The 14,730-nt window shown below is 40.7% G+C and overlaps 1 protein-coding gene across 1 annotated transcript in view; it reads right to left on the reverse strand.

The window, feature by feature from the left end:
- LOC113913637 (interferon-induced very large GTPase 1-like) overlaps positions 1-13,794 on the reverse strand; it is a 41,525-nt gene extending 27,731 nt beyond the window's left edge. The window contains 1 exon segment of the mRNA XM_027577898.2: positions 13,562-13,794. Within this exon segment, the coding sequence (XP_027433699.2) occupies positions 13,562-13,794 (233 nt within the window).
- Between the last annotated feature and the right edge of the window lie 936 nt (positions 13,795-14,730).

Raw genomic sequence — 14,730 nt, forward strand, 5'->3', positions numbered from 1 at the left:
GAAGCATGAAACTGGACCATTTCCTTACACCACACACAAAAATAGACTCAAAATGGTTGAAAGACCTCAATGTGAGACAGGAGTCCGTCCAAATCCTAAAGGAGAACACTTGCAGCAACCTCTTCAACCTCAGCCGCAGCCAGTTCTTCCTAGAAACATCACCAAAGGTAAGGGAAGCGAGGGCAAAAATGAACTATTGGGACTTCATCAAGATAAAAAGCTTTTGCACAGCAAAAGAAATAGTTAACAAAACCAAAAGACAACCGACAGAATGGGAGAAGATATTTGCAAATGACATATCAGATAAAGGGCTAGGATCAAAATATATAAAGAAATTATCAAACTCAACACCCAAAGAACAAATGATCCAATCAAGAAATGGGCAGAAGAACAGCAAAAGAAACAGTCCACAAAACCAAAAGACAACCGACAGAATGGGAGAAAATATTTGCAAATGACATATCAGATAAAGGGCTAGTATCCAAAATTTATAAAGAACTTATCAAACTCAACACCCAAAGAACAAATAATCCAATCAAGAAATGGGCAGAAGACATGAACAGACATTTCTCCAAAGAAGACATCCAAATGGCCAACAGGCACATGAAAAAGTGCTCAACATCGCTTGGCATCAGGGAAATCCAAATCAAAACCTCAATGAGATACCACCTCACACCCGTCAGAATGGCTAAAATTAACAAGTCAGGGAACGACAGATGTTGGCGGGGATGTGGAGAAAGGGGAACCCTCCTACACTGTTGGTGGGAATGCAAGCTGGTGCAACCCCTCTGGAAAACAGTATGGAGGTTCCTCAAACAGTTGAAATTAGAGCTACCGTTCGATCCAGCAATTGCACTACTGGGTATTTACCACAAAGATACAAATGTAGGGACCCGAAGGGGTACGTGTACCCCAATGTTTATAGCAGCAATGTCCACCATAGCCAAACTGTGGAAAGAGCCAAGATGCCCATCGACAGATGAATGGATAAAGAAGATGTGGTATATATACACAATGGAATATTATGCAGCCATCAAAAGGAATGAGATCTTGCCATTTGCAACGACGTGGATGGAACTGGAGGGTGTTATGCTGAGTGAAATAAGTCAATCAGAGAAAGACATGTATCACATGACCTCACTGATATGAGGAATTCTTAATCTCAGGAAAGAAACTGAGTGTTACTGGAGTGGTTGGGGGTGGGAGGGATGGGGTGGCTGGGTGATAGACATTGGGGAGGGTATGTGCTACGGTGAGCGCTGTGAATTGTGCAAGACTGTTGAATCACAGATCTGTACTTCTGAAACAAATAACGCAACATATTTTAAGAAAAAAGGAAAAGAAGATAACAGGAGAGGAAGAAAAGGGGAGTATGTCAGAGGGGGAAACGAACCATGAGAGATGATGGACTCTGAAAAACAAACTGAGGGTTCTAGAGGGGAGGGGGGTGGGGGTATGGGTTAGCCTGGTGATGGGTATTGAGGAGGGCACGTTCTGCATGGAGCACTGGGTGTTATGAACAAACAATGAATCATGGAACACTGCACCAAAAACTAATGATGTAATATATGGTGATTAACATAACAATAAAAAATTAAAAAAAAAAAAAAAGAAATGGGCAGAAGACATGAACAGACATTTTTCCAAAGAAGACATCCAAAGGGCCAACAGACACATGAGAAATTGCTCAACATCGCTTGGCATCAGGGAAATCCAAATCAAAACCTCAATGAGATATCACCTCACACCCGTCAGAATGGCTAAGATTAACAAGTCAGGAAACGACAGATGTTGGCGTTGATGTGGAGAAAGGGGAACCCTCCTACACTGTTGGTGGGAATGTAAGCTGGTGCAGCCACTCTGGAAACAGTATGGAGGTTCCTCAAAAAGTTGAAAATAGAGCTACCATGTGATCCAGCAATTGTACTACTATGGGTTTACCCCAAAGATACAAATGTAGGGATCTGAAGGGGTACGTGCACCCCGATGTTTATAGCAGCAGTGATCACGATAGCCAAACTGAGGAAAGAGCCAAGATGTCCATTGACAGATGAATGGATTAAGAAGATGTGGTATATATATACAATGGAATATTATGTAGCCATCAAAAGGAATGAAATCTTGCCATTTGCAATGCCGTGGATGGAACTGGAGGGTTTTATGTTGAGTAAAATAAGTCAATCAGAGAAAGACATGTATCATATGACCTCACTGATATGAGGAATTCTTAATCTCAGGAAACAATTGGAGGTTTGCTGGAGTGGTGGGGGGGTGGGAGGGATGGGGTGGCTGGGTGATAGACATTGGGGAGGGTATGTGCTATGGTGAACGCTGTGAATTGTGTAAGACTGTTGAATCACAGTCCTTTACCTCTGAAACAAATAATACATTACATGTTAAAAAAAAAGAAGAAGATAGCCGGTGGGGAAGAATGAAGCAGGGGGGGATCGGAGGTGGATATGAACCATGAGAAAGTATGGACTCTGAAAAACAAACTGAGGGTTCTAGAGGGGAAGAATGAAGCAGGGGGAATCGGAGGGGGAGACGAACCATGAGAAAGTATGGACTCTGAGAAACAAATTGAGGGTTCTAGAGGGCAGGGGGGTGGGGTGGATGGTTAGCCTGGTGATGGGTATTAAAGAAGGCACATTCCGTGTGGAGCACTGGGTGTTATACGCAAACAATGAATCATGGAACACTACATCAGAAACTAATGATGTAGTGTATGGTGATTAATGTAACATAATAATAAAAAAATATCCAAAAAACTAAAGTCAAGGACCAGATTACCTCACAGGGGAATTCTACCAAACATTTACAGAAGAGTTACTATCTATTCCTTTCAAACTGTTCCAAAAAATAGAAACAAAAGGAAACTTCCAAACTCATTCTATGAGGCCAGCATTATCTTGATTCTAATACCAGACAAGGACTCCACTAAAATAGAAGACTACAGGCAAATATCCCTGATGAACATGGATGCAAAAATTCTCAACAGAATACTAGCAAATCAAATCCATCAGTATATTAAGAGAATCACTCACCACAACCAAGCAGGATTTATTCCTGGGGTGATCGGGTGGTTTAATATTCGCAAAGCAATCAACATGTTACAACAGATTAATAAAAGGAAGAACCATATGATCCTCTCAATAGATGCCGAAAAAGCATTTGACAAAGTATACATCCATTCATGGTAAACCCTTAACAAAATAGGGGTGGCCAGAACATACCTCAGCATAATAAAGGTTTTATATGAGAAACCCACAGCTATTATCATCCTCAGTGGGGAGAAACAGAGGTTTTCCTCTATGATCATGAACAAGACAGGAATGTCCACTGTTTTAAACATAGTAGTGGAAGTCTTAGCCTCAGTAAGAAGACAACAAGAAGAAATAAAAGGCATCCAAATCGACAAGGAAGAAATAAAGCTTTCAGTATTTGCAGACAATATGACACATAGAAAACCCGAAAGACTCCACCAAGAAATTGCTAGAATTGATACATGAATTCAGTAAAGTTGCAGGATACAAAATCAATGTACAGATATCTCTTGCATTTGTTTACATCAATAATGAAGCTGCAGAAAGAGAAGTCAAGGAATTGATCCCATTCACAATTGCACCAAAAACCATAAGGTACCTAGAAATAAACCTAACCAAAGTGGTAAAAGATTTGTACTCTGGAAACTATAAAACACTGATGAAAGAAATTGAAGATGACACAAAGAAATGGAAAAACATTGTGTGCTCATGGATTAACAAATATTGTTAAAATGTCTATGCTACCCAAAGCAATCTACACATTTAATGCAATCTCTGTCAAAATACCACCAGCATTTTTCACAGAGCTAGAACAAACTATCCTAAAATTTGTATGGAACTGCAAATGTCCCCGAATAGCTCAGCAGTCTTGAAAAAGAAAAGCATAACTGGAGGTATCAAAATTCTGGACTTCAAGTTATATTACAAAGCTGTAATGAAGAAGACGGTATGGTACTGACACATAAAAATACACATAGATCAATGCAACCGAATAGAAACCCCAGAATTAGATCCTTAGCTACATGATCAACTAATCTTCAACAAAGCAGGAACGAATATCCAATGGGAAAAAGACAGTCTCTTCAACAAATGGTGTTGAGAAAACTGGATGGACAGCAACATGAAAAAGTAACAAAACAGACCACTTTCTTACACCATTCACAAAAATCAATTCAAAATGAATGAAAGACTTCAATGTTTATAGCAGCAATGTCTACGATAACCAAAATATGGAAAGAGTATGGATGTCCATCGACAGATGAATGGATAAAGAAGACGTAGTAAATATATACAATGGAATCTCACTCAGCCATCAAAAAGAATGGAATCTTGCCATTTACAACAACATGGATGGAACTATAGGGTGTTATGCTAAGTGAAATAAATCAGTCATAGAAAGACAAATACCATGTGATTTCACTCATATATGGAATGTAAGAAACAAAACAGATAAACATAGGGGAAAGGAAGGAAAAATAAGATGAAATCACAGAAGGAGACAAGCCATAAGAGACTCTTAACTATAGGAAACAAACAGAGTTGCTGAAGGGGGGTACATGGGGGGAGGGAGTAATTGCGTGATGGGCATTAAGAATAGCACTTGATGTAATGAGCACTGGGTGTTATATGCAACTGATGAATCACTAAATTATACCCCTGAAGCTAATAATACATTGTATGTTAACTAAATTGAATTTAAATTTAAAAAATTAAAAATAAAAAAGAATGAAAGACCTGAGTGTGAGACAGGAAACCATCAAAATCCTAGAGGAGAACATAGGCAGAAACCTCTTTGACTTTGGCCATAGAACTTCTTTCTGGATATGTCTCCTGAGGCAAGGGAAACTAAAGCAAAAATAAACTATTAGGACTTCACCAAAATAAAAAGCTTCTGCATGGTAAATCAAACAATCAACAAAACTAAAAGGCAACATATGGAATGGGAGAAGATATTTGCAAATAACATATCTGATAAAGAGTCAGTGTCCAAAATCTATAAAAAAAACTTATCAAACTCAATACCCAAAGAACAAATAATCCAATCAAGAAATGGGCAGAAGACATGAACAGACATTTCTCCAAAGAAGACATCCAAATGGCCAATAGACACCTGAAAAGATGCTCAACATCACTCATTAACAGTGAAATACAAATCAAAACTACATTGAGATATCACCTCATACCTGTCAGAATGGCTAAAATTAGCAACACGGAAAACACAGGTCTTGGCTTGAATCCGGAGAAGAGGGAAACCCTCTTATACTGTTGGTTGGAATGCAAGGTGGTACAGCCACTCTGGAAAACAGTATGGAGGTTCCTCAAAAAGTTAAAATAGAACAACCCTATGACCCAGCAATTGCACTACTAAGTATTTATCCAAAGGATACAAACATAGTGATTCGAAGGGACAAATACACCCCAATGCTTATAGCAGCAATGTCCACAATAGCCAAACTATGGAGAGAGCCCAAATGTCCAACGACTGATAAATAGATAAAGAAGATGTGGTATATATATACAATGGAATATTATTCAACCATAAAAAAGAATGAAATCTTGCCATTTGGAATGACATGGATGGAGCTAGAGAGTTTTATGCTAAGTGAAATAAGTAAGTCAGAGAGAGACAAATATCATATGATTTCACTCATATGTTGAATTTAAGAAGAAAAATGAGGTAAAAAAAAAAAGAGGGAAACCAAGAAACAGACTCAACTAGAGAGAAGAAACAGGGTTGCTGAAAGGAGGTCAGTGGGGGATGGGATAAATGAGTGATGGGTATTAAAAGGGCACTTGTGATGAGCACTAGGTGCTATATGTAAGTGATGAATCACTAAATTCTACTCCTGAAACTAATATTACACTGTATGTTAACTAGAATTTAAGTAAAAATTTGAAACAAACAAAAATAAACATGATTATTTGTTGAGTGACTAATGAATGTTCCTTGGAAACTTTCCTCTAGGCTTCCATGTGTTTTTTTTCTTACAGTTTTCAACCTTTCCATTTGAAAAATTCTACCCTTATTCTTAATACACTGAGGAAAAAGAAGTTCACCCAGACATTCCCAGGGATATAGAGAGCCAGTGACCCAGGGGCCCACTCAGGGCTGGGACTAGGGCAAGCAAGGCGAGAGAGACGTTTAGGCTCAAGGGAACTTGAGAGTGAAGGCACACTTAAAGTTTGTACTCTAGGCCCCTCACTTGCCTCACTCAAGTTCTCACCCTAATCCCAGCTTTGACTAAAAGTTCTGTGGAGTGGAATCCTTTGACTAAAAGTCTAACCAATTAATCCATTGATTAGAGAGAGAAGGGCAGATGAAATCACTGGATCTCTCCTGCCTGGCATTTTCCTCTGATCCTTTCCTTCCAGTTGGCTCATCTTTGGCTGAGAGAAAATATATCTTTTAAGGGACTCTGTAGGCTTATTCTGAAATCTGGTGGGAGATAAACTGACAACAAAGAAAAAGAAGGAGAAGAGAGGGAAAAAATCAGATAAGCCAGATGTGTTAGGAAAAAACGTCTTTGTTTCAACACCATATATGTGGGAGTTTTCCCTACAACAAGCAATTCTTTGACACCATTTGAATATCCTACAATTTAACTCGATTCTGACACTACCTACCTCGCTATAGTTTCACACCCAAGGTTAAGGACTCAGTCCCAGGAGACTGCCCCCCTTCAGATGCCAGTCGCAAGCAGTATGCCCTCACGTAACTCACAACTTGTCTGAATTGGCTACAATCAGAGGGTCCCATTACCCCTGCCTCAGTTTTGATAAATTTGTTAGAGTGGCTCACAGAACTCAGAGTAACATGTACTAACCAGTTAATTAAAGTATATGATAAAAAATATAGATGAACAGCTGGATGAAGATATACATAGGGTAAGGGTTCATCTGGGAGGGTCCTGAGCACAGGAGTTTCTGTCCCCATGGAGTTGGGGTGTATTATTCTCATGGTGTGTAGATGTATTCACCAACCTGGAAGCTCTCTGAACCCCTTACTATTGGGATTTTGTGAAGGCCTCCTTACCTAAGCATGATCTATTATTAACTCCATTTCTAACCCCTTTCCCTTCTCTGGAGAATGGGAGGGTTGGAGTTGAAAATTCCAAACTTCTAATCATGGCTTTGTCTTTCTGGTAACTAGTCCCCATCCAGAAACCCTCCAGGAGCCCACCCAGAATTGCCTGATTAGAACAAAAGATGCTTCCAGTGTTCTTATCGCTTAGGGATTTATGAGGGTTTCAGGAGCTCTGTGTCAGGATCCAGGATGAAAATTGGCTTGTAGGCAGTCCTGTGACAAAAAAGGTGGGTCAAGGTGGTGGCAAGGGTTTTCCAGAAGGTTTAATGAGGTGGGAACCCAGGCATATCACCAGGAAATGTTACTGTTACTCTTAGGAAGGTTGGTAGTGAGAGAGAATGATAAAATGATTTCCTCTCTCAGAGCTCCTCAGGTTTAGCTAAGCATGCACATTTGCTCACTATTGCACTATTTGATATTGAGGTAACTTCCTAGCACCTGGTCAATAAATTTCCAATGTAGGGGTGAAAGCCTTTTTTCCCCAGTCTACATGCCATGCTAATGCCCAGTGGGAAGATTTTCTGTTTTCTTCCAGGAAAACTACCTTGAACCACACAGTTGAAAAAATGACAAATGTTATAACTAACACAGATATATGGCTAATAAAGGTGTTGGGCTTCACCGTGATTAGGGAGATGCTGATCAAGACCACACTAAGATTTCACTATAGACATATTTGGCAAAATTAAGAAGAAAATATCAAGTATTGAAGAGGATTTGTATCAACTAGATGTTTTCTACACTTTTGTGGTGGGGGTGTAAATTGGCACAGCTTCTTTAGAAAAAAGTTTGGATTTATCTTGTAAAGTTGAACATTTATATGCCCTACAATTCCAGTCCTAGGCATATGTCCAAGAGAAACTCTGGCATATTTGCATCAAGGGATATGGCCAAAGATGTTTGTAGCAGCATTATTTATAAAAGAAAAATCTGGGGCGCCTGGGTGGCTCAGTCGGTTAAGTGTCTGCTTTTGGTTCAGGTCATGATCTCAAGGTCCTGGGATTGAGCCCCTCATTGGGCTCCCTGTTCAGTGGAGAGTCTGCTTCTCCCTCTCCCTCTGCCCCTCCCCTTGCTTGTGCTCTCTCTCTCTCTGTCTTTCAGATAAATAAATAAAGTCTTAAGAAAAATCTGGGGAAACAAAACAAATGTCTGGGACAATAGATACATTCTAGCATACTTACATAATGCTAGGTAATATTTTTACATGACAGTCCAAAAATGAACCACAGCTACATATTGAAGTGGGAGAGCTAGGTTCTTGTCTCACAGAGTCAAAGAATGAGTCTCACAGACAAAGGAGAGTGAGTAAAGTCATAGAGTTTTATTAAACAAGGATACAGAAAAAGCTCTCAGGAGTGAGAGGGGTCCTGACAGGGTTGTCAACGTGGGCCTTCACTGACAGTCTTTTATTTAGAACTGACCAGGGAACTTGTGGCCTTAACATTCTTGTGACATCTTGGTTTGAGTGAGGACTGGTGATAACATCTTTAATGGCTTATTTCTTTTTAGGGTCTGGTTATTCTTTGTTGGTCACAGGTGACTGTCATAAAAAAAGACACCCCTCCTCCCCCACCTTGGACAACTAGGGCAGGGTGGTCTGGTGTGTTCCCTTATCTCTGATTTCCTTATACCTCTGCATTTTTGGGATTTCTGTGAACCTGATCACATAGCCTCCTATCTATCTCTCCCTGCCTAGCCCCTCCTGTCCCTTACTCAACATGACAATGTGGGTGAATCTTAGTAATAATGTCCTAAGTGAAAAATATAAATCCAAGATTATGGAACACTTAAGACTCTTTCTAGGATGTTAAAACTAAACAATACATATTTTAGAAATAAATATATGTGTTCAAACTATATTTTTAAAAAGTAGGTGAGAAAAACACAAGATTCAGAGTAGTGGTTACCTCAGGTATTTGGAGGCAGGGGAAATGATAAGGAAGAAGGATAGAAGTAAATGAAAGCCATTGTCAATGGTCTAGTTTTCAGGTTGGGTGGTGAGTTAATGGGTGTGTATTATATTAAACCAACCATTCATCCAACAAACCCATGAGTTTCTGAGGCAGTCCCTCTACCTTAAAGACCCTTTTGTCTTTACATTGTTTCATACTTGTTCCTTATTTCTCCTTTATATTTTCTAAATTTTCTAAATAATATTACTTATAAATACATGAGTTTTTAATTTAAAACTTAATTTAAAAAAACTCAGAGTTTTGTTTTTTTTTTAAAGATTTTTATTTATTTATTTGAGAGAGCGAGAATGAGAGAGAGAGAGAGACCACATGAGAGGGGGAGGGTCGGAGGGAGAAGCAGACTCCCCGCTGAGCGGGGAGCCCGATGCAGGACTCGATCCCGGGACTCCAGGATCATGACCTGAGCCGAAGGCAGTCGCTTAACCGACTGAGCCACCCAGGCGCCCAAAAACTCAGAGTTTTGAATAACTTCCATAGGTGTCTCTAATTCCATTGTTTAGTGATGAATAGGAATCCCACACTAATTCAATCTTCCTAGGGATGTGCATCTATGTTTGTGCTTTGTGTATGTATATGAGGGGTGAGAAAGGATATGCAGTGGTATTTGCATTTGTTGCTTCTCCTGTTATAAAGCTCTTCACTTCTGTCACACAAAAATCGTTCTTTTTTTTATCTTCACTTACTGCTTTCTCCATCTTTTTGCTCCTTTGCCACTCCTCATTTTCCCAAAGCTGCTGCCTCACTACATTGAATCTTCCGGGTGATGTTCATTTCATATATCTATCTCTAACCTTCCTTCTCTGCTGCTTTTACTCATTAACTCAGCAAATATTTATGGAACATCATGGAATCTCTCTCATGTGCTGGGCATAATAGGCTGGTACTATACCCACGAGGCAGTTGGTAACCATCTCACTCCTCATAGAGGTCACAGAGGGGTCGGGGAGAAGGACATTAAATCAACAATTGCAATACAAAACTGCAAGTGCTGTGAAAGGAGCCATATAGGGTCTTATCTTGTGAAAACCTGGAAGGAGGGCCTAACTCTGATAAGAGATTTCAGGGAAGATTTCCTGGAAGATGGACTGAGGCCTGGAAGATAAAAAGGAAATCTTCTAATGGAGGGGAAGGAAGGGATTTATTTGTGTTCAAATACACAAATCTAATTTGTTCATCTTTGTTGTATGAAAACGCAGTGTATGAATTTCATTATATGAATGTACCATAACATATTTGTCCAGTTTCCCACTGAGAGTTGATTAGGTAGTTTCTAATTCTCTTTTGCTATTACCATGATGTGACAATTATTGTATGTTTCTATTTGAAGATGTTTGAAATTTTTCTAAAAGAGGTACACATAGGAGTGGAATTGCCTTGTCATAAGAAGTCATTAAATTAGTTGATATGAATAGGTACCTAAGTTTAATATTTTCCATATAGATAGCCAATTTTCCTAGCCTCATTAATCTAGTAAGCCTGTTCCTCTTCTGATTTGTAATACTTTCTCTCTAATACACAAAGCTTGTATACATGCAAGGTTTTATTTTCTAGGCTTTTATTCTCTGCCTTTGCTATATTTGTTTATCCTCTGTTATTATTAGAGATTATTTTAAATAGTGTGGGTTTTTAAAAGACTTTGTTATCTGGTCAGGCAAGTACTGTTACAGGATTTTTATTCCCTTAGTGCCCGTGGTTCTTGGTCACACAGCTTGGAAGAATGAAGAGGTAGACCAGACGAAGAGTGATGTATGCATGCTGCACCCAAGGTGGTGTAGAAACAGGAGGAGGAGGGGGAGACAGAAGAGGCAGAATGCTGCCAGAAGGCAGAGAAAGAAGGTTCCCATTTCTAAACCTCATCAGCTCCGATAGATGAGCAGAAGCAGATTTTTGTTCATTTGTGTTTTCACCAAATTGGAAATAAACAGTCCACATCAGGCTAGAGAAGATAGGGAACTTCCCCAAAACAAAGGGAGTTTCAGCAGCTGCTTGGGAATATTCCATAAAGTCCCCATCCTGAGGGAGACCAACCACAGACAGTTGGCTCCAATTATAGCCACTAACCCAGGAAATGAAAGAGTGAGAAGCCCCCAAGCACAAGTAGGGTTTCAGGGTAAGCTGGACAGGTAGGGAGAACTGGTCTAAGACCCAGACAAGCAGGTTGAGGCCCTGAGGAAGGAGAAAATGGGGGTGAAGAATTTTCTATGGACTTCATTTGCCTATCTACTTTTGGTGTGGTATTCCTTTGTTTTTCCATCCCCCAGTGATGTGTCCCCCCGCCCGCCCCCCCGCCCCGAGAAAGCAGCCAGGAGGCTGGGATTAATCTTACACTGTTGGCACAGGCCTTTATTTTCCATAAGGCTTAGAAAGATTGTACATAAGGTCCTCCCTCCCGCCCATTTCCCCTCACATTTGCCAAACAAGTCTAATTGTAAAATAGTACTATAATTGATAGTTCCCTCTGGTGGCCATGTCCTATCATCCAATTTCTACTGTAGCCATGCCTTAGAACAAAAGAAAATGAGTCACCTTTTTCCCAGTTAAAACCAGGAAGGCATAATGGGAGTCAGTTAATGGAGTACAGGTTTTGGTCAGGAAATTGCCCATCTATAAGAAGACAGGAAAAGGCATCCCTTACCTCAATTTCTTATAGTTGATCAGGAAGACTTTTGGGAAGAGAGGAAAGGCATCCCCCACCTCAGTTCCTCTTAATCCTATCTTGATATGTGGCCCTAGCTACTCACACAACTGACAGCTAGAGCCCCTGTCATCACTGCAAGGTGCTGGGAGTAGTCGTGCTTATCCAGGCTTGGCCCTACCTCCAGAAAGTGACAGTGGTTTCCCTGATCTTTTTTTCCCCTCATTTCATGGGACTCGAGGGGTACTGACTGTGACCTAGTAAGACTGCCTTAGTAGTTGATGGACATGCTAGACTTTTTTTTTTTCCAATTGAAATTTGGCATTGATGTGAGAAACAAAGGCAGAGGAAATGTAAATAAAATTAAATGTTCTTATAACCTGCAACCCATTGATAAACACTTGAGGCAGGCAGAGTATAATAATCCTCCAGGAAGCTCCTGTCTCAATGTTAATGCCTTGCTAGAGGGAAAAACATCCTTAGTTTGACAACAGCAAGGCCTCCTGTATCCTGTGAGTCTTCTTTAGCATATAAAAATCCTTTTGAAACTTCCCTTACCTTTTCTTCCACCAACTCCAAAGTATATAATCAGTTGCTCCTCACAATCCTGGGGCAGCAGCGATTTCTGCCCCTGGGTCCTGTCCCCATGCTTTAGTAAAACCACCATTTTGCACTGAAGACATCTCAAGAATTCTTTTTGGCCATTGGCTTTGGACCTCACGAACATTCAAAAACTACATCAGCATGAGGGGCATAATAGAATTGTTCCGTCTGACATAGCTGCAATAAGAGGTTAACAAAAGCTAGTTTCTGGAGGGATAAAATAGGCCACATGGGAGGTGGGAAGCTGCCAAGGTAGACATTTGTTCCCTTGTCTTGTTCTGCCAAATCCACATATAGATGACATAACCAATGGGGTGTCCATTTTAAAACATATGTGGGGGGAGTATAGTTTACAAGATGGAGTAAGATGGCTTCCGCCACATATGAGAACTCTCCTTTTATGTTATAGAGGCATAAGCCTGAGGGGATAGGAACATAATTACTATTTACATAGAAACATTTATGCTTGGCTTCTGTGTGCGCAGAGGAGGCAAATGCCCGTGTTACCTAATAGGGGAATTAAAGGGGGACCTCAAGCACAGCATGAACCAGGTCTCTTAGGAGGTCTTGATGGCCAGCCCTTCTGGTCAATATGAAGATTACTTTCATGGGTCTGAGAGAGGAGAGAAGGGGGCCTTAGGAATAATACCTGGAGTGGAAAGGTTGGAAACAGGAGGCTGTTCCTCATCATAACAGGGAACTGTGAGCATGATCCTTTGAAGGCTGCCCTAACCATTCACAGGAGGATGTATGGAGGATTTTTCTGCTTGTCTTTCTAGGGAGGAGTCAGCCAAGAAAAGGGTAATAGGGGGGTATCTCCACAGACGCCTGGATGGGCAAGTAAGGAACTATGTCCTTTTGAGAGCCTTCGGGTGTCCACCAAAGAGTAGCCTTGGTTAGGACCCTCAGTTACTGCTCGGTTTTCTCTATGTTCCCCACATTTGGTGATCTGCCCCAAAAGGAATTCTGAGTCCTCACCAAACTGATGTTTCCAACTTATGTTGGGGGATCAGTTTGAAAGGAGTCCAGAGAGCCTGTCATCTTATACTTGAGAATGGCAGTCGCACTAATTGCTCTTACATGGCTGACGGGTGCCCACTGTTCTGACAAACAGAGAGAGACTTGCTGCCCACTACTCATGGTTAGATGTCCTTGATGATGGTAGAGATCCCGGGAGAGCCCCCAGCAAATGTTATAGGATTTTTATTCCTTTAGTGCTCACAGTTCTTGGTTACATCGCTTCGAAGAGCAAAGAGTGGTGGGTAGCAAAGCCAGGTTCATTGAGTGGTCATACAAAGCTCCCGGAGAGGGTGAGGGTCCGAGAATGTTTCTGTGTTGGCTTTCAAATCTAGAGGTTTTTATAAGCTCTTTTGCTGAACTACCTTGAGCATCCTGGGTCTGGGCCCCCTTTGGATTGACTACTAAGGTGTGCCAATCAGGGCTTTTATCTTGCATCCCTTCTACCTATCAGGTTATTTTTCACGTGTTGATGGTCTTTTGAGCTGACATCTGGAGACTTATTGCCTCAACTTGTGATAGTGACCAGTGTTTTATGGTTAATTGTTTTTGCTTCAGGATGTTTTGTAAAAGTCACTTCTGCAGAGGCTGCTAGACAGGATGCTTTTGTGATCTTGTCTAAGCTATAAAACAGGATGCTAGTGCAGTTTCATCTTAGCTGCCCTGGCTCCCTGTTTTCTTGTTGGGGACCCCGGTCCTGACTACCTACTTGTCCAACTAACTCCTAACAGTACCTCTCCTTTATTTTTCTTCTTCTAGCAGTGTGGCTACTTTTGCCTTTTTAGATAGATTCTTGTATTATTTTAAGGTAAACTTATACTTTTTTATTTTTTTAAGATTTTATTTATTTGACAGAGAGAGACACAGCGAGAGAGGGAACACAAGCAGGGGAAGTGGGAGAGGGAGAAGCAGGCTTCCTGCAGAACGGGGAGCCTGATGTGGGGCTTGATCCCAGGACCCTGGGATCATGACCTGAGCCAAAGGCAGACGCTTAACGACTGAGCCACCCAAGCGCCCCTTTAAGGTAAAATTTTAAAATTCCATGGAAACCTTGTCAGGCTTTGGGCTATAGTTTGAGAATTGTCTTTAGGGAAAATGCCATCTTTATTGAGACTTATCTTCCACGAATATGGTTTGTCTTTATTATTTAAGTGGTTTTTTATGTGCTTCAATAAAGTTCCATAACTTTCTTTGAGAAAGTTCTTATACATCTCCAGTAGATTGACTCTTAGATTATTATTCTGTTAGAAGATAGCAGGAGGGGAAGAATGAAGGGGAGTAAGTCGGAGGGGAAGACAAACCATGAGAGACGATGGACTCTGAAAAACAAACTGAGGGTTCTAGAGGGGAGGGGGGTGGGGGGATGGGTTAGCC

Source organism: Zalophus californianus, chromosome 11 (genome assembly GCF_009762305.2).
Source record: "Zalophus californianus isolate mZalCal1 chromosome 11, mZalCal1.pri.v2, whole genome shotgun sequence".
In the NCBI taxonomy this organism is placed as follows: Eukaryota; Metazoa; Chordata; class Mammalia; order Carnivora; family Otariidae; genus Zalophus; species Zalophus californianus.